At 44.8% G+C, this 24,951-nt stretch overlaps 1 protein-coding gene across 1 annotated transcript; it reads left to right on the plus strand.

Moving 5' to 3' along the window:
* Positions 1–11,499: 11,499 nt before the first annotated feature.
* Positions 11,500–24,079, plus strand: NDUFB8 (NADH:ubiquinone oxidoreductase subunit B8). Its single transcript, XM_072129634.1, has 5 exons — positions 11,500–11,675; positions 14,045–14,171; positions 14,745–14,844; positions 18,052–18,207; positions 23,906–24,079. Exons 1-5 carry the CDS (start codon positions 11,558–11,560, stop codon positions 23,999–24,001), a joined length of 597 nt encoding a protein of 198 aa, XP_071985735.1. The 5' UTR covers positions 11,500–11,557; the 3' UTR covers positions 24,002–24,079.
* Positions 24,080–24,951: the final 872 nt, after the last annotated feature.

Here is a 24,951-nt window from a genome sequence, read left to right on the forward strand (position 1 = left end):
ATCTGTGTGTATGTATTGTATATACTGGATGTGTGTGTATATATGCCGTATATCTGTGTGTATGTATTGTATATACTGGATGTGTGTGTGTATATATGCTGTATATCTGTGTGTATGTATTGTATATACTGGATGTGTGTGTGTATATATGCTGTATATCTGTGTGTATGTATTGTATATTCTGGATGTGTGTGTGTATATATGCTGTATATCTGTGTGTATGTATTGTATATACTGGATGTGTGTGTATATATGCCGTATATCTGTGTGTATGTATTGTATATACTGGATGTGTGTGTGTATATATGCTGTATATCTGTGTGTATGTATTGTATATACTGGATGTGTGTGTATATATGCTGTATATCTGTGTGTATGTATTGTATATACTGGATGTGTGTGTGTATATATGCTGTATATCTGTGTGTATGTATTGTATATACTGGATGTGTGTGTATATATGCTGTATATCTGTGTGTATGTATTGTATATACTGGATGAGTGTGTGTATATATGCTGTATATCTGTGTGTATGTATTGTATATACTGGATGTGTGTGTATATATGCTGTATATCTGTGTGTATGTATTGTATATACTGGATGTGTGTGTGTATATATGCCGTATATCTGTGTGTATGTATTGTATATACTGGATGTGTGTGTGTATATATGCTGTATATCTGTGTGTATGTATTGTATATACCGGATGTGTGTGTATATATGCTGTATATCTGTGTGTATGTATTGTATATACTGGATGTGTGTGTATATATGCTGTATATCTGTGTGTATGTATTGTATATACTGGATGTGTGTGTGTATATATGCTGTATATCTGTGTGTATGTATTGTATATACTGGATGTGTGTGTATATATGCTGTATATCTGTGTGTATGTATTGTATATACTGGATGTGTGTGTGTATATATGCCGTATATCTGTGTGTATGTATTGTATATACTGGATGCGTGTGTGTATATATGCCGTATATCTGTGTGTATGTATTGTATATACTGGATGCGTGTGTGTATATATGCTGTATATCTGTGCGTATGTGCTGTGTATATATTGGATGTGTGTGTATATATGCTGTATACTGTATCTGTGTGTATGTTGTATATGTTGTAAATTTGATGTGTATATACTGTTTGTGATTGTGTAAAAACATGCATGTGTTTTTAAAGAAATGGTCTGCTATGCAGCTCAGCCTCTGCTGGTTACGCTCCTGATCAGAAAATTGAATTACATCAGCGACGGCATCCTTGTTGCCGATGTAATTGAAATATGATGGTCCCTTACTGTGTCTGAGCTCAGGTGGCAGGGTTATGCCGCCACAGGAGTTCACTGTTAAGGGGCCCACTGAGGCTCTATCGCCCAGGGGCCCACTGAAACCTGGAGCCGGCCCTGCTGGGACAGGTAAGGAGCGCGGGCATCACACCAGCGGGAGGAGAGAGGCAAGGGTGAGCCCACAACCCACTATATGGGTCACGGGAGCACCTGTAACAATGGCTAGAACACAACGTCCCATGTCTTTCTATGGGTTAACACACATAGCTTTGGTTTCCACAGACCCATCTATGAGCCAAATGCCTGAGCTGCAAGAGAAGGTCCTATTCCTGCCCATGTTTATGGCTCGGGCAGTTTTTTATCCTGTCATTGATGTGTGACGCCCCGGCCACAAACACTATACCATGAGTATGACCGTGACATGCACACCACAGTCTTAGGCTACATTCATACCAACATGTGATTTCTTAAGTCCTGCATTTTCGTGCTGTATGAATCCATGTGAGTGCATATATACGTGACGTTTTTCATCTGTATGTGCGCGTATGGCACCATATCCGTATAAAATAAGGTGGGTTGGCAAATGATGGATGGCTGACTATTATCTGAACAACCGGTGCACATGCAGGTTGTATGCAACCCATATATTATACATTCCCAATGACTTCTATGGGGCATACGGACGCAAATACATGAGAAAATAGAACATGCTCTATATTTTTATACGGCTCAAAAACGGTACAGTGTACAATGAAGCCATTCAATGGAAGGATCTATTACCCATTGAAAATAATGGGGACGTATGGTACCCGTATATACAGCCGTTTTCACATGTTCGTGTGAATGTAGCCTTAAGTTGGGAAATCCTAGGCTCAGGAAAACAACCTGGCACTGTTCGGCTGATAGTAGAAAGACCAGAAATGGTGAAGGCTACAAAAACATTGCATCTATTGCACCTATGAAAACCTGCAAAGTGTTTTTTGGTGTTTCTGGATTCAACAGGAACATTTTTAAATAAAAAATCTTAATAAAACATAAAAACTAAAAACGTGAAGTCCATTTTCAATGTATTGTTAGTAAATATACCAGTTTGTAGTGCGATGTGGAACATGAAGATCACTGATGTTTTGTAACAAGTTATTATTGGATTATTATAGCAAATGTCGGAAATAAAACTCCGTGATTATTGATCGGGAAATGCAGAGGTGGCCTTCCTAAGACAACTTGCATGTGATGGGAGATTAAACAACAGACACATACGCTCCAAGTATTAAGTGAGCACAAATGAACAAAAAACTATTGCAAAAATGAGAGCAGATGTATTTGCAGTTTGAAAATCAATAATAAATGTGTCCAGAGGATGAAAATCAATTGTAGCCAATCTATCTGATGTAAAGCACGAAAATGGCATCTACTGATTTCATCTTTGTAGAATATATTTTAGAATGATTATCTGGAAAATAAATGGAAGATTGTCATTTTCTATCTATTTGCTGTAATATTCAATGCTGGGTGACTAAGTACAATGGTAAGGGTGAAGTCAATAAAAAGTCAAGGTGGATAAACACGTATTTTCATAATGAAGTTTCTTATCATATTACATAAATCATGTATAGATTATGGGTAATGCCCCATCTATCCAGTTCATTGCTGTATTACGCATTAGATGGGCAATAGATAGCCTCATTTATAACAGCCATTGGGAGATTTTTCACAAAGGCTACGGGGGGGGGGGGGGGGTTGGTTGGTGCAATTTTATAACAAATGCAACTTTTTAGTCTTAACCTGCCATGCAAATTAACCCACCCAAAATAAATACTGTGACAAGGTCACTATTGAATTGGAGAGAAAATGAGGGTTTATGTGTATTACAGCGACTAGAATGTGAATTGGCTCAAACTGTAAGCTGTTTTCCATGTGTTGGTCTCTTGGAAGACCTGGAGTGGAGACAGAAGTGTGATCACTGCTCCAGACCAAAGCTTCCACATTACAATGGATCTCACAATGCATCAGGTGTGCAATCCCTTAAAGAAGGGTGTGGAGCGGTCAGAAGTGGCTCTCTACCTGGAGACACAGAAGCTGGACTGTGTGAGAGCCACACGTGAGTGACACAGCGTTGCTGAAGTATTTTTCAGGCTGGCAGGGAGAAGCCCTCCAGTGGCTAGTGAGGGCCGTCAAGTGTATAGTTAGAGCCGGACAGGCAAGGGTTTTGTTTGATGTTTTGTCTGATACTGATGTTTTTCTGGAATTAATGCACAGTTTCAACTTAAATCCTGCTGTCCATGAGAGCTTTGTCATTGCCGACTCCCACATTTGAGCTGAACCCCTACAATACTTTATTGGTCTATATACTGGGGGCTGGCAAGCTTTATATTGGAGGGCAGGGGTCTGGCTGGCTATATACTAGAGAGCTGGCTGACTATATACTGGGGGCAGGGGCTGGCTATATACTACGGGGCTGGCAGACTATATACTGGTAGGGAGAGGGTTGGCTTGCTATATACTAGAGGGTGGCTGCCTATATACTAAGTGGCTGGCAGGCTATATACTGGGGGGCAGGGGCGGGCAATATACTGGGTGCAGCAGGCTGGCCACCTATATACTGGGGTCAGGGGGCTGGCAGGCTATATACTTGAGACAGGGGCTGGCATGCTATATACTGTGGGCAGGGGCTGGCTGGCTATATACTGTGGGAATGGGCCTAATTGGCTATATACTGGGGCCTGGCTGGCAATATACTGGGGGAAGGGGGCTGGCTATATATTGGCTATATAAAGCACAGACCAAAAGATTGTAAGCACGTTCTCATTCAAAGAGTTTTCTGTATTTTCCTGACTATAAAAATTGTAGATTCACACTGAAGGCATCAAAACTATTAATTAACACACATGGAATTATATACGTTACAAAAATGTGTGAAACAACTGAAAATATGTCTTATATTCTAGGTTCTTCAAAGTAGCCACCTTTTGTTTTGATTACTGCTTTGCACACTCTTGGCATTCTCTTGATGCGCTTCAAGAGGTAGTCACCTGAAAAGGTTTTCACATCACAGGTGTCCTGTTAGGTTTAATAAGTGGGATTTCTTGCCTTATAAATGGGGTTGGGACAGTCAGTTGTGTTGTGCAGAAGTCAGCTAGATACACAGCTGATAGTCCTACTGAATAGACTGTTAGAATTTATATTATGGCTAGAAAAAAAGCAGCTAAGTAAAGAAAAACGAGTGGCCATCATTACTTTAAGAAATGCAGGTCAGTCAGAGAAATTGGGAAAACTTTGAAATTGTCCCCAAGTGCAGTTGGAAAAACCATCAAGCGCTACAAAAACTGGCTCACATTAGGACCGCCCCAGGAAAGGAAGACCAAGAGTCACCTCTGCAGTGGAGGATACGTTCATCTGAGTCACCAGCCTCGGAAATCGCAGGTTAACAGCAGCTCAGATTAGAGACCAGGTAACTGCCGCACAGAGGTCTAGCAGCAGACACATCTCTACAACAACTGGTAAGAGGAGACTGTGAGCAGCAGCTTACCTGGTAAAATAGCTGCTAGGAAACCACTGCTAAGGACAGGCAACAAGCAGAAGAGACTTGTTTGAGCTAAAGAACACAAGGAATGGACATTAGACCAGTGGAAATCTGTGCTTTGGTCTGACGAGTCGAAATTTGAGATCTTTGGTTCCAATCACCATGTCACCAAGCACCCGGCTAACACGGGCAAGTGCCGGGGCCCCGGGGTACTGGAGGGGCCCACCCGGACCCCCCCCCCCCGGGTGAGCAGGACATCTGCCCCGCTGCCCAGGAGATACCATCCCTCTCTCATCACGATCTGTGTCCTCAGGACACAGATCGCGATGAGAGCATTTGCAGTCACTGCTTTCCCCGGAGGCTGAAGGACCTTTGATGATGTCATGGTCACATGACCTGCCGGGGAAAGCAGTGACCACATGGAGAGAGCTGCATCAGGTGAGGGGGAGACATGACAGGGGCCAGGGAGGGGGGGCAGTGTGTATACAGGAGGGGGGCAGTGTGTATACAGGAGGAGGGGGCGGTGTGTATACAGGAGGGGGGGGCAGTGTGTATACAGATATACAGAGGGAGGGGGCAGTGTTTATACAGGAGGAGGGGGGCAGTGTGTATACAGGACGAGGGGGGCAGTGTGTATACAGAGGGAGGGGGCAGTGTGTATACAGGAGGGGGGGCAGTGTGTATACAGGGGGCAGTGTGTATACAGCGGGCAGTGTGTATACAGGAGGAGGGGGGCAGTGTGTATACAGGAGGAGGGGGGCAGTGTGTATACAGGAGGAGGGCAGTGTGTATACAGCGGGCAGTGTGTATACAGGGGGCAGTGTGTATACAGGAGGAGGGGGCAGTGTGTATACAGGAGGGGGCAGTATGTATACAGGAGGAGGGGGGCAGTGTGTATACAGGGGGCAGTGTGTATATAGGGGGCAGTGTGTATATAGGGGGCAGTGTGTATACAGGAGGAGGGGGCAGTGTGTATACAGGAGGAGGGGGCAGTGTGTATACAGGAGGAGGCGGGCAGTGTGTATACAGGAGGAGGCGGGCAGTGTGTATACAGGGGCCGGTGTGTATACAGGAGGAGGGGGCAGTGTGTATACAGGAGGAGGGGGCAGTGTGTATACAGGAGGAGGTGGGCAGTGTGTATACAGGAGGGGGACAGTGTGTATACAGGAGGGGGGCGGTGTGTATACAGGAGGGGGCAGTGTGTATACAGGAGGAGGGGGGCAGTGTGTATACAGGAGGAGGGGGCAGTGTGTAACAGGGGGCAGTGTGTATACAGGACGAGGGGGGAAGTGTGTATACAGGAGGAGGGGGGCAGTGTGTATACAGGAGGCAGTGTGTATACAGTGGGCAGTGTGTATACAGGAGGAGGGAGCAGTGTGTATACAGGGGGCAGTGTGTATACAGGAGGAGGGGGCAGTGTGTATACAGTGGGCAGCGTGTATACAGGAGGGGGCAGTGTGTGTACAGGAGGGGTGGGGGCAGTGTGTGTACAGGGGGAGGGAAGGAATGTGTACACGGGGATAGGGGGGGGGGGCTGTGTGACTACTGGAGGGCGGCCCATAAAGCGACCCACTAGGGCTCTGTCGCACAGGGGCCCACTAAAACCTGGAGCCGGCCCTGATTTCAGGTGACTACCTTTTGAAACTCATCAACAGAATGCTAAATGTGTGGAAAGCAGTAATCAAAGCAAAAGGTGGCTACTTTGAAGAACCTGGAATATAAGACATATTTTCAGTTGTTTCACACCTTTTTGTTAAGTATTTAATTAATTAAGTTTTGATGCCTTCTACAATTTTTGTAGTCAGGAAAATACAGAAAACTCTTTGAGTGAGAAGGTTTGTTCAAACTTTTGGTCTGTACTGTATACTGGGGGCTTGGGCTACCTATACACTGGGGGCATGTGCGGGCTGTATACTGAGGACATGGGCTGGCTATATACTGGAGGCTTGGCTACATATATACTGGGGGCATGTGCTGGAGCTACTGAATTAATGAGGGGGAAAGTATTTGGAAGTATATATCATACACTTTGTATTATCTGTATGTGCAGGGGGCACACTGTGGAGCACTTAACTGTTACCTAGGGAACATTATATTGACTGTGATTCTTTTTAGAGACGGAGTGTGGAGGTGTTCTCCAGAGGCCACAGTCACTAGGGTGGTACATTATGCAGTGATAAATCACAGCTGGAAGAAGTTTCCATGATGTTCTCTACATGATGGAAAAGGATTGCCAACAATGAAGAGACTACAAGAAAGAAGAACGGGATGGATTTTTGATATATATTTGTAAGTGCAGGATATTTTTATGTGTGCTTTTTATTCATTGCTGTTAAATATTTATATGTGTGGCCTAGTCATTGTTATGTATGTGTTTGGTATATTAATTGCTGTAATATATTTATGTGTTTGCTACATTCTTTGCAGGTTTATATTTTTGGTACAAGAATTGCAGGTATTTTCACTAGAGGGACATATTTTTCTATTGTACGCTATATTTACTGCTGGGAGGCCTTGATGTATATGTTCCTATAGCAGTTGGCCTCTTCGATTTTTTTCTTATGATTTTTAATGGGGGAGGGTGTTCATTTTTCCCCTTAGGACCGGCCCTAATTGGGCTGGGTTTTCGGGAGGCACAACTTTGTGTGTCTGCCTTGGGCACCAAAATGCCTCATCCCAGCCCTGTGCATAGCCATTGCATTGTGTTACTATTATTGTCCTACATATGCACAGGCACAGGCTCAGCACATTACTTCGTCAATTCTTAAAGCATGGGGTCATAAGTAGTATTCGTTGGGCCCCAATAGAAAAACTACAACATGAAATTTTCAGGTATACACTTCAAAAAGCTCAGATAATGATAGGCTGTGTTTTTCAGTACAAGGATAATTCACACGGTGATGTCACAGCACAGGGATAATACACACAGTGGGGCAGATTTACCCGGTCCATTCGCGATCCAGCGGATCGTTCTCTGCGGTGGATTCAGGTCCGGCCGGGATTCATTAAGGCAGTTCCTCTGACGTCCACCAGGTGGCACTGCTGCGCTGAAGTTCCCCGGAATGCACTCAAGTTCACCGGCCTATACCTAGTGAAGGTAAGTGCAAGCTCCGCAACATTTTTTTTTTTTTTAAATGCGGCGGTTTTTCCGAATCCGTCGGGTTTTCGTTCGGCCACGCCCCTCCCGATTTCCCTCGCGTGCATGCCAGCGGCGATGCGCCAAAATCCGATTGCGTGCGCCAAAATCCCGGGGCAATACAGGGAAAATCGGCGCAAATTGGAAATATTCGGGTAACACGTTGGGAAAACGCGAATCGGGCCCTTAGTAAATGACCCCCAGTGATGTTACAATAATGGAATAACATTCTACATTTATGCATAGTAAAAGGATAATAAACACAACGGGGCTCAATTACTAAGGGTCTGAGCGCCACTCTTTTGTCAGGTTTCCCAAATATTTCAATTTTGCGCCGAATTGCCCCGGGATTTTGGCACACATGATTGGATTTTGGCGCATCAGCGCCGGCTTGCTCGCTACAGAAATTGGGGGGCGTGGCCGTCGGACAACCGCGGAATTTAAAAAAGTAAATACAGTGGGTCAGATTTATAAAGATGTCTAAAAGTCAGAATATTCTTAGTTGCCCATGGCAACCAATCACATCTCCCTTTTAAAATATTCATGAGCACTGGTAAAATGAATTTCAAGAAAACTTGGCACTCCTTATTTGTTTCATTTGAAAATAGTGTATTTTATTTATAAACGAAAATCAGAATGGTAATCCAATTAAACATGCAACGTTTCGGTCTATACACAGACCTTCATCAGGCACGGATTGCATGGTATATGAAGGAGTAGAGGTAGGTATGCGGTGCTGTGACCGCTATAGCGCTTGAGTAGAGAAGCAGCAGATGCATACGCTCCAGAGGAAGGCGCTGATTTTCGTTTATAAATAAAATACACTATTTTCAAATGAAACAAATAAGGAGTGCCAAGTTTTCTTGAAAATTATCGATGGTTCGGTAACCTACTCGAGCACCCAAGTAACGACATTCTAAGAGTGACGTGTATTATCTTCAAACACTGGTAAAATGAAAGCTGAGCTGATAATATTCTCACTTTTAGACATCTTGATAAATCTGACCCAATGATGTCACAGTACAAGGATAATTCACACAGGGATGTCACAGTACAGGGATAAAAAATACAATAATGTCACAGTACAGACATAATGCACACTGTGATGTCAAAGCGCAGGGATAATACACATAGTGATGTCACCATACTGAGAAATAAACACAGTGGGGCACATTTACTCACCCGGTCACTGGAGTTAACAGAAAGTGCATTGTCTGACAATAATGCACAGCGCCGCAATTCACTAAGTCTGTACCTCCGATATCCTGCATGTGTCGCTTCCCCGCTCAGGTCCGAAAGAGTTATTTTAAGTGGTGCATGTAAGTGCACTAGCTTGTGACACAATGGGGTAGATTTATCAAGCTGTCAGAATATTTCTAGTTGCCCATGGCAACCAATCACAACTACCCTTTAAAATATTCATGAGCACTGGTAAAATGAAAGCTGAGCTGTGATTGGTTGTCATGGGCAACTAGAAATATTCTGACTTTCAGACAGCTTGATAAATCTGCCCCAATTAGATAGTTAAATCCCGCGCTCAGTCTGAATTAGTGGGACTGGCCGACGGCATGCCCCCTAATTTGTGTTTCATGGAAGCCAGCGCAGCTGGGCCACAAAAAGGGTCGCATGCGCCACAATCCCAGTGCACACACTTCTTAAATACTTGTGCAAGCCATTTTAGCCATGAAAACAGTGCACAGTCCGACAAGAGCGTGCGCTTCGACCCTTAGTAAATGAGCCCCAATGTCTATCTAGGTAAATCAAGGAAGGGAAAGGGATTGGATGAGAAGGGATTTGAAGTGCAAAAATTCTATGTAACATAACTGTCATTGTTATTTAGATGTAAAAAGGCATCTAGACCCTTCTAGAATCTCTCTGCTGTCCCTGCTGTGACCAGCTCTTGAGCTCAGCTGTTCCACAGATTGATAGTTCTCATAGTAGCCAGTGCTGCCCCCAGGTAGTCACAGTTCTACCCCATGTAACAGTAGCCTGTCCTGCCCCCAGGTAGTCACAGTGCTGCCCCCACATTCCAGTATCCAGTGCTGCACCCAAGTAGTAACAATGCTGCCCCCAAGCCACAGTAGTCAGTGCTGCCCCAGTTAGTCAGAGAACTGAGAACAGAGTTGGTCCCATGCTCCAGTGCTGCACCCAAGTAGTCACAGAGCTGCCTCCATGTACCAGTAGCCAGTGCTGCCCCTCAGGTAGTCACAGAGCTGTCCCCATGCTCCAGTAGCCATTGCTGCCCCCAGGTAGTCACATTACTGCCCCCATGCCCTATTAGCCAGTGCTGCCCTGCCCCAAAAATAGTAAGTGTTGCCCCCAGTAGCTAATAAAAAAACATACTTACATGCTCCTCCCGGCGTCTTACTATACATCTACAGTGCAGGCGACAAATGATGCTGCTTACACCGCTTCAAAGGCCACCTGTCACCTGTCACATGTCACCTGTGCTGCAACTACACTTACACAGAACGCAAGCCAAAGTCTGTGTGATTTACAGCAAGAACCGGAATTTGGGGGCTCCTGTGCTCCGCTGCCTTCCCCGCGGGCTGCTCTAGTCAGCATGTCCCAGTGGTGTAACTAGGACTTGAAAATGATACATATTTGTATACTCACACATGCAAGTTACAATCACACATTTGTACACTTATGCACATATAGAACATATACACACATACAGTGACATTTACAAAAACACAGCATATATACACACATACAGTATATGTAGATGCCATACACCGTATACACATACAACATATACACATCACAGATGCAGCATATATACATCACATATATGTTATACATACCTCCCAACATTTCTGGAATGGAAAGAGGGATAAAATAGCGTCACGCATCTCTCGATGCAAACAGGGATGTATAAAGTTGTGATGCAGGAACCCATCAGCTTCCCACAACACCACTGAGCCTCTGGCGTGTCTGTATGCAACAGAGACCTACAATGTGATGATGTCACTGCGTCTACAGGCGTCAAATCTGAACAAAGCACATGTAGAGGAGGGAACAAGACTGCTGCGGGGATCAAGGAGAGGTGAGTACTTCGTTTATTATACTGAACAATGAGAGTGTGGCCGCAATGTAAAGAGGACACAAAGCGAGGGGTAGAAAAGAAGGGGGCAACAATGAGAGGGGAGCCCGATGAAAGGGGCAGCAGTGTAGAGACCATTCATCTGGGTATCATACTGTGTATGATCACTAGTTTTTGGTATATAGGGGAGTTTAAATATAATAGACGTTGGTCATTTTATGATACAGCATGCTGATCTGTATTATTAAATATTATAATTATTATAGTTTGAAATTTGGGTCCTGTGTTGGTTTTAACTTTAAAATGAAGCTTTGATTATTGTAACCAAAACATCTGAATATTAGCTGTAGCGCCTATAAATATATGGCTTATTCTTTTTATTGCCAGCACAGAAAACAAATTGCACATATAAAACCGAAATAAAAAGAACAAAATTTACTTTCTTGATAATCGCGTTTATTAGTTTGGCCGATCCCAGCTTCCGTTGAAAAAACAGAACGCTTCCTATCGCGGATGCCGTACAGTTCGCGCCTGCGTTGTGGGTTCCTGCAGACAGTGACATCATGGCGGCGCTCAGGGCCGGGTTACTGGCAGCGGTGACCCGCAGGGCTGCCCTAGCCTCGCTAGCAGGACGCGGAGCCGGTGCCGGGCGGATGCTGCAGTGCTGTAGTGTCCGGGCAGGTGGGTGACGTGTAGTGATCTCCAGTCACCGTCCTGGTGGGGACACAAGCGGCGGCTGCAGGAGTCACCTTCACACTGTGCGGGCTGTGACATCTGCAAGCCTGCGGGAGGGAGTATACAGCTCTGCCCACTAATACTACTACTACCCCTATGTATATACAGCTCTGCCCCCTAGTACTACTACTACCCCCATGTATGTACAGCTCTGCCCCCTAGTACTACTACTACCCCTATGTATATACAGCTCTGCCCACTAGTAGTACTACTACCCCCATGTATGTACAGCTCTGCCCACTAGTACTACTACTACCCCTATGTATATACAGCTCTGCCCCCTAGTACTACTACCCCTATGTATATACAGCTCTGCCCCCTAGTACTACTACTACCCCCATGTATATACAGCACTGCCCCCTAGTACTACTACTACCCCTATGTATATACAGCTCTGCCCACTAGTAGTACTACTACCCCTATGTATTTACAGCTCTGCCCACTAATACTACTACTACCCCCATGTATGTACAGCTCTGCCCCCTAGTACTACTACTACCCCTATGTATATACAGCTCTGCCCACTAATACTACTACTACCCCTATGTATATACAGCTCTGCCCACTAATACTACTACTACCCCTATGTATATACAGCTCTGCCCCCTAGTACTACTACTACCCCCATGTATGTACAGCTCTGCCCACTAATTCTGCTACTACCCCTATGTATATACAGCCCTGCCCCCTAGTACTACTACTACCCCTATGTATATACAGCTCTGCCCCCTAGTACTACTACTACCCCCATGTATATACAGCTCTGCCCCCTAGTACTACTACTACACCCATGTATATACAGCTCTGCCCCCTAGTACTACTACTACCCCCATGTATATACAGCTCTGCCCACTAGTACTACTACCCCCATGTATATACAGCTCTGCCCCTAGTACTACCTTTACCCCCATGTATGTACAGCTCTGCCCACTAGTACTACTACTACCTCCATGAATGTACAGCTCTGCCCACTAGTACTACTACTACCCCCATGTATGTACAGCTCAGCCCACTAGTACTACTACTACTACCCCCATGTATGTACAGCTCTGCCCACTAGTACTACTACCCCCATGTATGTACAGCTCTGCCCACTAGTACTACTACTACTACCCCCATGTATGTACAGCTCTGTCCACTAGTACTACTACTACACCCATGTATATACAGCTCTGCCCCCTAGTACTACTACTACCCCCATGTATATACAGCTCTGCCCACTAGTACTACTACCCCCATGTATATACAGCTCTGCCCCTAGTACTACCTTTACCCCCATGTATGTACAGCTCTGCCCACTAGTACTACTACTACCTCCATGAATGTACAGCTCTGCCCACTAGTACTACTACTACCCCCATGTATGTACAGCTCAGCCCACTAGTACTACTACTACTACCCCCATGTATGTACAGCTCTGCCCACTAGTACTACTACCCCCATGTATGTACAGCTCTGCCCACTAGTACTACTACCCCCATGTATGTACAGCTCTGCCCACTAGTACTACTACTACTACCCCCATGTATGTACAGCTCTGTCCACTAGTACTACTACTACTACCCCCATGAATGTACAGCTCTGTCCACTAGTACTACTACTGCTACCCCCATGTATGTACAGCTCTGCCCACTAGTACAACTACTACCCCCATGTATGTACAGCTCTGCCCACTAGTACTACTACTACTACCCCCATGAATGTACAGCTCTGTCCACTAGTACTACTACTGCTACCCCCATGTATGTACAGCTCTGCCCACTAGTACAACTACTACCCCCATGTATGTACAGCTCTGCCCACTAGTACTACTACCCCCATGTACGTACAGCTCTGCCCACTAGTACTACTACCCCCATGTATGTACAGCTCTGCCCACTAGTACTACTACTACTACCCCCATGAATGTACAGCTCTGTCCACTAGTACTACTACTGCTACCCCCATGTATGTACAGCTCTGCCCACTAGTACAACTACTACCCCCATGTATGTACAGCTCTGCCCACTAGTACTACTACCCCCATGTACGTACAGCTCTGCCCACTAGTACTACTACCCCCATGTATGTACAGCTCTGCCCACTAGTACTACTACTACCTCCATGTATGTACAGCTCTGCCCACTAGTACTACTACTACTACCCCCATGTATGTACAGCTCTGCCCACTAGTACTACTACTGCTACCCCCATGTATGTACAGCTCTGCCCACTAGTACAACTACTACCCCCATGTATGTAGTAGTGGTAGATTTCCTTCATGGCTGGGTGGGTCACGCTACTCTCTTCTAATAATTCATTGTTTGGTTTTCTAGCATCTGACCTTCCAAAGGATCTTTTGCCTGGGCCCTACCCTAAGACGGAAGCTGAAAGGGTGGCTGCTGCTAAGAAATATAATATGCTACCGGAAGACTACAAACCTTACCCAGATGATGGCATGGGGTGAGGACGATCATATGAACATCTATTGTGTTGTACTTTTCTGTCCTGTCTATCCATGTTGTTTTGAAAAATACTCTTGTTGCAGGCGTCAGGCTGAGTGGATGACTACAACAGATAGGTCAGCCCTGTGCTGTCTTTGTATCAGTGTAAGGCCTCATGCAAGACAGCCATTGTTTAAGGCCATGTACTAGCCAATATTTTCAACGGCTCTCCCTTATCCCCATAACTTTCTTTGGCTCCTTGCACATGTTCATAGGTTACACGGCCTTGTTCTTGATCCGACTGCCTAGGCCAGTGTAGAGAAGGTCCTTTTCTTGCCTGTATTGCGGCCTGCACAGTCTTTTTATTATAGTCATTGGTGCTCAAACAGCCAACAGTGGGTCACCATCATGATATCTGCTTGGGGTATGTGTAATTAGGACGTGTATAGCCATATGGCAGTCATAAAGGGGATAATGTTGCACCAGTGCATCATCCAATTCCTGGCCTTCTACTGGTTTAAGGGTTCGCAGCACTGTATAGTTGGATAAAATGTTTTCACCTTTCCTCATCACTCATTATCGCTTTTTCTAGATATGGAGATTATCCAATGCTACCTAACAAATCACAGGAAGAAAGAGACCCATGGTACACCTGGGACTATCCTGTATCTAGGAGAAATTGGGGAGAGGTGGTAAGTGATGTCTAGTTTAGTGAGGGACCAGTATGTTGCTAGCACAGATAATCATATACATTAGAGAAGCAAAACATCTCATTGGCTGATGGTTTCATCTTGGATTCCTCAGAAATGCGTTGAGATCAGCAATCTGCCCGCACACAGCTCTATTTCTAGAAAAGTTAAAATGTCATGGGTCTTGGAAGGTGACGATACAGGAATCCTTATTGTTTAAGTGGTTTTATTGTGCAAAAAACTGTTTCCAAAACTTAGGTGCCATATATACTCGAGTATAAGCTGATCCAGGTGTAAGCCGAGGCCCCTAATTTTAACAACGAAAACTGGGAAAACCTATTGACTTGAGTATATGCCTATTTTCGGGGGTCACTGATCGCTGCTATGGCAGCTCTGGGGTCCCATCAGGACTGCCTGAAAGATGGCATCTCTGACATAATCTTAAAGGCACAGTGTCAGCCTATGGATGTACTTATGCTGACGTTGCTAATACCGTGCAATACAACAGTATTAGAGAGTATTATCATGAACAAGCAATCAGATGATTGGTTGTTCATGTCCCATGGTGGAAATGGTAAAAAAAAAAAAAAAATGTGTGCTCCAGAATGATACTGTTGCAAAGTAGAACATATCCCGCAAAAAACAAGCCATCAACCAGGTCCATAGCCAAAAAAGTAAAAATGTTATGCCACTTGGAAGATGGCAATGCAAAATTATAGATTTTTACCCACACATTTGGCAAATTTAGTAAAATGTAAGAAAAAAATATGTCTGGTATGCCCGTAATCCTACTGACCCATAGAATAAAGATAATATTATGATTATTAGGCTATACAGTGAACATCAAAAAAAAAGTAAAAAATCCAGTACAGAATTTATGCTTTTCTATTCCTGCCCTCAAAAAAATATTCCTAAATTTTCAACAATAGCGGATACCAACCCCAAAATGGCAACACTGGAAAAAGCATCTCATCCCGCACGGCAAAAAATGCCGTCACATGGCCCCAATAACGAAAAAGCAAAAATTTTATAGCCTACAAAAGGGGCCAATGAGGAAACTAAAATCCTGGCAGCTGCCGGGCGCTCCTTCCCTTCTGCGCTTCGCCGTGCGCCCATAAAACAAGTAACGGCCACATGTGGGGGGGGGGTCTCCAAAACATACTGTTAGGTTGTTTAGATTATGAGCCCCATGGGACAGGGACCAATTTGACATGCTTTGTACAGCGCTGCGTAATCTGTGTGCGCTATATAAATAAAGAATTATTATTATCTCTGTACTCGGGAGAAATTGCATAACAAATTGTAATGTGGGGTTTCATTGAATACTTTGTTCTTTACAAAGTTTCATCTGCTGGCAACAAAATCACAATGACAATCAAAAGTATTAACCAATGGATGCCAAGATTTGGAGTCACCCACCCACTTAAAGTGGAAAAACACTACAGTCTGATCCAACTTTGATATAATGTCCACAAAGCAAGACAAAAAGAGGGGTCAGTATTGTGTGTGGCCTCCATGTGCCTGTATGACCTCCCTACAACGCCTCAGCAACCTACACAAGTGGCTCAGGTAGTGCGGCTCACCCAGGATGGCACATCAGTGCGAGCTGTGGCCAGAAAGTTTATGGTGTCTTTCAGAGTAGTGTCCACAGGCTGGAGGTGCTACCAGGACACAGACCAGTACACCAGGAGACGTGAAGGGGGCCATAGGAGGGGAACAACCTGTCTTCTATGTGCAAGGAGGAACAGGAGGATCACTGCCAGAGCCCTGCAAAATGACCTCCTGCAGCCCACAAACGTGAAAGATTCTGCACAAACTGTTAGAAACTCCCTGAGGATGGTATGAGGGCCCGACATCCATAGATGGGGGTTGTGCTCTCAGCCCAACACCGTGCGAGGTGCTTGGCATTTGCTTGCGAGCACCAGGATTGGCATGTTTGCTACTGGGGCTGTGTGCTCTTCACATATGAAAGCAGGTTCACAGTGAGCACGGGACGCCACGGCAAGCAATCTGCTGTTTACAACATCCTTCAGCATGACCGGTTTGGCAGGGGGTGGGGTGGCATTTCGTTGGAGGGCCACACAGGGCCCTGTGGCCTGGAGGGCCATGTTCTCTTCATATGTAGCTTGGCTGTCATTAGTTACCGAGATGAGATCCTCAGACCCTTAGTCAGTCCATATGCCGGTGCTGTTGGTCCTGGGTTCATCCTAATGCTAGACCTCATGTGGCCGGAGTATGTCAGTAGTCCCTGCCAGATGAAGGCATTGAGCGGGCCACAGTCCATAGCTTCAATCTCCAGACTTTAATCCGACTGAGCACATCTAGGACATTATGGGGCACATTTACTTACCCTATTCCGCTGAGTTCACCGAAAGTACATTGTCCGATAATAATATCGTGCACCTGATATCCTGCATGTGTCGCTTCCCCACTCGGGTCCACCGGAGTTCACCTTCCTCTTCCTGGTGCATGTAAGTGCATGGTCTTGCAACACAATTTGAATCTTAAATCCCGCGCTCAGTCTGAATCAGTCAGATTGTCCGACATGCCCCCCGAACTGATCACGTGCAACACAATTTCGGTGCCAACACCTGTTAAATACTTGTCAAAGCTGCGCAAATCCCGAAAATGTTGGAGAGTCCAGCGAAAGTGCGATCCGTGACCCTTAGTAAATAATCCCCATGTCTCTTTCCATCCACCAACATCTAAGAGAACCCCCAGGACACCATCCGCAACCTCATCAGGAGCATGCTCAGAGTTGTAGAGAGGTCATACAGGCACGTGGAGGCCACACGCAATCCTGAGCCTCATGTTGTCTTGTATTACAGACATTATATCAAAGCTGGATCAGCTGGTAGTGTGTTTTTCCACTTTAATTTTGTGGGTAACCCTGAATCCAGTCCTCCATTGGTTAATAAATTTTATTTCATTGATAATTTTTGGTGTTGTTGTTGTCTGCACCTGCCACTTTATACAGAAGAAAGTAATTAATGGGAATATTTCATTCATTCAGATCTAGATGTCTTATACTAGTGTTCCCTTTATTTTTTGAGTAGTGTATTTAAGTAATACATTGGTAGCTGTGCCATTTCAAGGGACTTGAAAACCCTCTAAGTAGAGTAGAATGATGACAGATCTGTTGTAATGTTGTCTTTTTCATACTGTTTAAAAAAAAAAAAAATCTTTACCATTTTTTATTCTCCCTATTAGATGCATTGGGACTTTGACAAGTTCATCCGTGTCCGGGTTGATACATCCCCCACCCCTGCACCTTTTAATACAATGTGTAAAGTTTTGGTTATTTTCCTGGGCACAATGTTTGCCTTGTTCTATATCGGACAGCAGTATCCTTCCTACTCCCCTGTTGTAAGTATTTTATAATTAATAGTTGTAGTTTACATTGTATCCCACCTAAACATGTTTCTACTTTACAGGTCTGAAATGTAATCAAAGAGCTTTACCATATAACGGGGAAGTAGCTGTACATAAAGTGATCTATAAGTACCAATTCCTACTTACTAGGATGGGGAATTCTGGTTTGAATGGGAAACTGTTGTCTACAAGTCCCTTTTGTGAATGGTTGTCCGCCATTTCCTTACAAAGTGCTGTATAGAGTTACAAACATAGAGGTTCTGATAATGTCCCCCACAACCTAAACAGAAAACGCATGCGCTGTGCTATCCCTGGACTCCTCACCAGAATGCAGTTTCCGGTTTAACACTTTGTGGGCTGCCACGTGTTTATTATTGCAACTATTCATTCATTTTACGTTGACCTCACACCTTGCATAGAAGTTTCTTTTGAGGATTGGAGGGGAGTAAACACTAGACCTAGATAGTGAATCAGCCCATGTTGTCATTTTTCGAAGTTCTCCTTTGCCATCTGTATGAAGGTTCCGTTGAGTAGATGGCGCTGGCACATACTGGCAAACCCTTATAACAAGTATCACTATTTCTTACTTTCACTGTCTGGTTCATCTTCATTGAAGGAAATGTGGAAGACAAGTTTATACATTAACTCTCATCATTGTTCTGATCACTCGTGTAATATCCAGCGCTATCATTTTATCTGTGCTGAATTATCTCCCATAAGGCCACCTGTGAGTCACAGACATTGTCCTTGGGGAGTAGAGTGTGTGCCATACTACAGCCTGATGTGTTTTCTTCACTTCAGTATTTTAAGAAAGGTTGTGCAGTGCTTTTATTTTAATGAAAAGAATTTTAGGGTAAGTCATGAATATCAGAAAGGGGGAGCATAAAATCCTGCGCTGATATGTCAAGGGTCCTGGATGTGTGTAATGTACAGTGCTGGAAGCGGACAGCCCTGTACACTGTGTAGTGTCAGTACCCCCTTTATTGAATGGGAACAAATCAATGGTCCCCCAGCTGTCAGATCTTGTCTTGAATATGGACAATTGTTGGCTGCCACAGTTAATCGAGTGGGACTACCGGAATTAGTATCCAAACCTTTAACCTCTTAGTGACCACCCATACGGGTTTCTACATCAGTCACTAATGGGCCTTAGGCTAGGCCGACGGGTTTCTCCTAATTTTTGCACAGCCCCTTATGACAGCCGGGACCCTGTTGTAACAGTCCGGGTCGGAACTCCTTTCTCCCTCCTCTCCTCTCGGGACCATACGATGGGATCGCAGGGTGCCATCTTCTTAGCCGGGCACCTAATGTACATCCCCGGATCTGCCATTGGCATTTACCTAGTCGGCTGGACCGAGGCTGACATTTCTTAAGCACTGCAATGCATTGTTATTGTAGTGCATTAGTATGAACTAACGTATGAATTAGTATCACATGATCACCAGTTCATATACTAGTAATGTGAAAATAAAAAAAAGTAAATAAACACAAACTAAAAATTAATAAAAAAGAAAATTTATAAAAATGTCCCAAAAGCCCCTAACACACATAAAACAATAAATAAATAAAATAGTGGAAAAAAGTAAAAAAAAACCCACACAACATGTTCGGTATCAGCACATCTCAAAATGTCCAAATTTATAAAGATATAAACGTTTATTCCTGGCTGTGAACCCTGTAAAACACGTTTCGCAACACGTAAAAAAAAAACTTAATAAAATGTGATGTAAAGGTCGCACAGTCCCCAAAATGGTAGCAATGAAAACGTCAGCTTGTCCTGGAGAAAATTTACACGTTAGTCAACTCCGTACTCCTTAGTATGAAAAAGTTAGAATGTGGTAAAGGCAGAGGTCGCACTAACATATTTCTAGAAGGGTAATAATACTCCTCTTACTATTTTTGAGGAGTATTTTTAGCCGGGAAGGAGTATGAAATTTTTAGTAATACAAGTATATAACTCATGGCTGTATATAATGTTGATAGACGCTTATTATATAAGAAAATCATGTGTCAGTGTCTTCTGTGTTTAAATAGCAAATTGAGGCAGTTGTAGTGATGTTCCATCATGCACTGACCAGACTGGAGCTGACACCACCAACCCCCCCAACCACAGTCGCCGAAACCTCCCACCACCACACTGCGGCCCGCCGAAACCTCCCACCACCACGCTGCGGCCCGCCGAAACCTCCCACCACCACACTGCGGCCCGCCGAAACCTCCCACCACCACACTGCGGCCCGCCGAAACCTCCCACCACCACACTGCGGCCCGCCGAAACCTCCCACCACCACACTGCGGCCCGCCGAAACCTCCCACCACCACACTGCGGCCCGCCGAGACCTCCCACCACCACACTGCGGCCCTCCGAAACCTCCCACCACCACACTGCGGCCCGCCGAAACCTCCCACCACCACACTGCGGCCCGCCGAAACCTCCCACCACCACACTGCGGCTAACGCCGCTGACACCAAACGTCCAGACTGTGGCAGCCGCCGCCGAGCCCCAGTGGCCAGACTGCTGACTGCAAATCCTTGATGATTGCTTTGTAAAATGCTTTTTTAAAAAGAAATTTTGTTTTATTTTTTCTGGTGTCTGTGTTGGGGGGGGGGGGGCGTTTTTTTTAGGTTTTTTATTAATTGAATTTGCGTCTTTGTCATTTTTTACGTGTTTTTACTGTTTATGCAATCCTGTTTCACATACACCTCAAGCCACCTCAGAACTCGCCAGACACGCAGTCCCACGTAACATATACCTCATGCAACCTCAGCACCAGACACGCAGTCCCACGTAACATATACCTCATGCAACCTCAGCACCAGACACGCAGTCCCACGTAACATATACATCATGCAACCTCAGCACCAGACACGCAGTCCCACGTAACATATACCTCATGCCACCTCAGAACTCGCCAGACACGCAGTCCCACGTAACATATACCTCATGCCACCTCAGAACTCGCCAGACACGCAGTCCCACGTGACATATACCTCATGCCACCTCAGAACTCGCCAGACACGCAGTCCCACGTAACATACACCTCAAGCCACCTCAGAACTCGCCAGACACGCAGTCCCACGTAACATATACCTCATGCAACCTCCGCGCCAGACACGCAGTCCCACGTAACATATACCTCATGCAACCTCAGCACCAGACACGCAGTCCCACGTAACATATACCTCATGCAACCTCAGCACCAGACACGCAGTCCCACGTAACATATACCTCATGCAACCTCAGCACCAGACACGCAGTCCCACGTAACATATACATCATGCCACCTCAGAACTCGCCAGACACGCAGTCCCACGTAACATATACCTCATGCCACCTCAGAACTCGCCAGACACGCAGTCCCACGTGACATATACCTCATGCCACCTCAGAACTCGCCAGACACGCAGTCCCACGTAACATATACCTCATGCCACCTCAGAACTCGCCAGACACGCAGTCCCACGTAACATATACCTCATGCCACCTCAGAACTCGCCAGACACGCAGTCCCACGTAACATATACCTCATGCCACCTCAGAACTCGCCAGACACGCAGTCCCACGTAACATATACCTCATGCCACCTCAGAACTCGCCAGACACGCAGTCCCACGTAACATATACCTCATGCCACCTCAGCACGCGCCAGACACGCAGTCCTACGTAACAAACCTCATGCCACCTCAGCACCTGTCACACATGCAGTCCTATGTAAAATACACCTCATGCCAACTCAGCACCTGCAAGCCATGCAGTCCCATGTAACATACAGGTCTTCCCTGACCTTATCACATCCACTCCTGTCAGGCCCCCTCACCTCCATACACTTGTATGCACACAGTACCTGTACACCTTCTACTTGCAGCAGCCATTACAGCTCTACTTCCTGTGAGGAGACTGCGTAGTAAGCCACGCCCCTTTCCCGGAGGCTCCGCCCCCTCCCGTGACATCACGGATACTCGGAGCAGCTCCATTCTAGAGGCTACCAGCGCTGTAGTGTGAGCTGAGCAGAGCCGGCCCGCGCGCTGCCAGTGTAATGTCCTGCACACCATTGCTGTGCGCTCCGGACCGCTCAGCTCACACACTACAGGGGATAATTGCCAAGCGTACTTTTACGCTTGGCAATTATTCTGGGGAGTAATGGCGCCTCATCATGCGTCTATGACGCTTGGTGAGGCGTTAATGCGATCTCTGGGTAAAGGTAATAATTTTTGTGGATACACAAGTGTTTGGTAAAATCTATTAACACCTAATAAAACCTATAAAAATTTGGTATCCCTGTCATTGTACCGAACCAAAGAATATATTAGAGATGCCATTAGGAGGGTACAGTGAAAGATGTAAAAACTGAGCCTACAAGAAAATGGCGCTAATGTGGTTTCTTTTGAATTGTATTTCCACTTCCCAGTACACGGGATGGAGTATAAAATACTGTCACTAGGAAGTACAATTTGTACCATAAGTGGCAAGGGGTTAATATGCCCCCTATACCACATGATAAATAGGTACCACAAATCTCTATTCCAGACAATTTGTAAACTGAGGCCACGTTTACACGTGGCATTTTGGTTACATTTGGAAATGCAATCCAAAGGCTCTACTCGTGATAACATATTTTGGTAACATTGTGTTTCCAACAAGTGAACTAAACACGACGGAAATGCAATCTTACCTCCACATGTGATCACAGGTGAAGCCAAAAATGCCACGTTTGAACGTGGCCTCAGGGCCTCCACAAGCACATCATGGCACCTGAAAACTATTTTGCGCTACAAAAGCTCAATGGCTCCTTATCTTCCACTCTTCACCACGTGCCCTGACAGCGGATTACATCCACATGTGGGGTGTCCTCTTACTTGGAAAAAACTGCCCAATATATTCCTAGATGTATTTTCTACTTTTATTCAGTTTATGTGGGTAAATTTTGCCGCTAAATGAATGTATTAATAATAAATACTAGTCCAAATCAAACCTTCATTTTGTTTGAATGTCTGTAAAATACAGAAGGGGATAGCAAGCTTCCTGCCTGCTGTTTTGAATAGTTTGAGGGGTGAAGTTACTAGAACGAGGTGATATGTGATGGGTTTCTATTAACAGAACTTCCAAAACCCCTATAGAAATAAAATGGATGCCAAAATAGAGATGGTTTCCTGCACCTGGAATTTTTTCTTGTTGATCACAAGTTTAAGAGGAGACCATTAAAAGGGACACGGGGGACCCCAAATCATCAGAATTTTCTTCATGCAGCTAGATTTGGGGTTCCATACTTTACTTTATATGTCGTTCGAGATTTCTGGAATGGTGGTGACTCATTTCACTGTGCATGCTCTGAATATTGGGCTAATTCTTATTGAAACTAGATGTATTGTTCTTTGCTACAGTATGCACAGTATGTCTGCAGTCCAGTGGACTCCGACCCCCTTCATTTAGGATCCATAACCCCAGCTGCATGAATGTATGCTTCAATGTATATTTACTGATAGGTGCCCTTTAAGCAAACTAGTCACCAAGAATGTAATTTGTAACTAGTGATAATTTCCAATATCCTATTCAATGCCTTTTTCAGCATTCTAAATCACTTCAGTCCTTTATAAAACTTTTTCACATCGCTTTGGCTCACTGCCAGCAGCCTGTGGTGGTTTTATTTGTGTCTATTTACTTATGAAATTCATTTTTTGTTTTCTCTTCTAGGCTCCAAAACAATACCCTTTTAACAACCTGTACTTGGAATATGGTGGGGATCCTGAGCAGGCACCTCCAGAGCAGAAGAACTATTCATTCAAATAGGGGAACATATATGGTTGACTGTCTTTCTACCACTGTCCTTCGTGTAATAAAGTGGCTTCCGAATCAATATTTATTTAAGCTATTTGTTTCTGCTTGTATTTTTATAAAATCTAGTATCTGGTGAATTGTATTTGCCCCCTGCATCCGGGTGGCACTGCTATTGTCCTTCCTATAAGTGTTTTTGCTGTCTTATCTAGTGCTAGATTCTCTGCCCGGATATATTTTCGAACTCCGGAGCTGTTTACTTTGCCCAGTGCAGTGCTGAGCTCATCCAAGCATCATTAATATTGAAGCAAGACATGACATCATCCTTATATTAAGGATTTTACTGCAATTAAACTGATGATATTTGGGCAAGCAGTCCATCTTCGGACTACAGAATAATTTGACTGCCTCCCCAAACCTAGGAGGAGTTTTATCACTGCTTCTACACCAGTTGCGCAGTGCAAGAATGTGCGATTAAAATAGCGAATATGTTGCCTCCATGCCATGTGGACAAGGAGGGGGCTTAGAGGGGGTCGGTGGCTTTTTCACCCCATGTCTGCGTTCTTTTGAAAAAGCAGTAAACTTTTGTTCACTAGTGTTTACACAAAACTAAGCCAATTTTATGCACATACTGTGGGATACGGGAGAAGAAGCGCCACTGTTTTTCTCCTCTTGATGTTCAGAATGTTTCTATATAGGACAGTTACGTCACTAATGGGTCCCCCAAGGTGTACGTTCAGAGGAGGCCACAGATAGATGCCATACAGTGGCACTGGTGTCTTCTCTAACTTTCTTTCAGCAGAAAGCAGTATAATGTAATGCAGTCTATTGTGCTTTTTCATTCTGTTTATACTGCTGGATACTGAGAAGTGGCCCAAAGGAAACATCCATCTGTCAGTAGATGCCCTGACATACACGCTGAATGTGTCCAAAATACAGCCTCAGGCCTCATGCACACGTCCAGA

This window comes from Engystomops pustulosus, chromosome 11 (genome assembly GCF_040894005.1).
Source record: "Engystomops pustulosus chromosome 11, aEngPut4.maternal, whole genome shotgun sequence".
Lineage (NCBI taxonomy): Eukaryota > Metazoa > Chordata > Amphibia > Anura > Leptodactylidae > Engystomops > Engystomops pustulosus.

Bases quoted from the DNA above. Each gene is read 5' to 3' on its own strand.
- NDUFB8 (XM_072129634.1), top strand. From the start codon at position 11,558: ATGGCGGCGCTCAGGGCCGGGTTACTGGCAGCGGTGACCCGCAGGGCT. The intron at 11,676-14,044 runs GTGGGTGACGTG...TTGGTTTTCTAG, and splicing joins GTGCTGTAGTGTCCGGGCAG to CATCTGACCTTCCAAAGGAT. The intron at 14,845-18,051 runs GTAAGTGATGTC...TCTCCCTATTAG, and splicing joins GGAGAAATTGGGGAGAGGTG to ATGCATTGGGACTTTGACAA.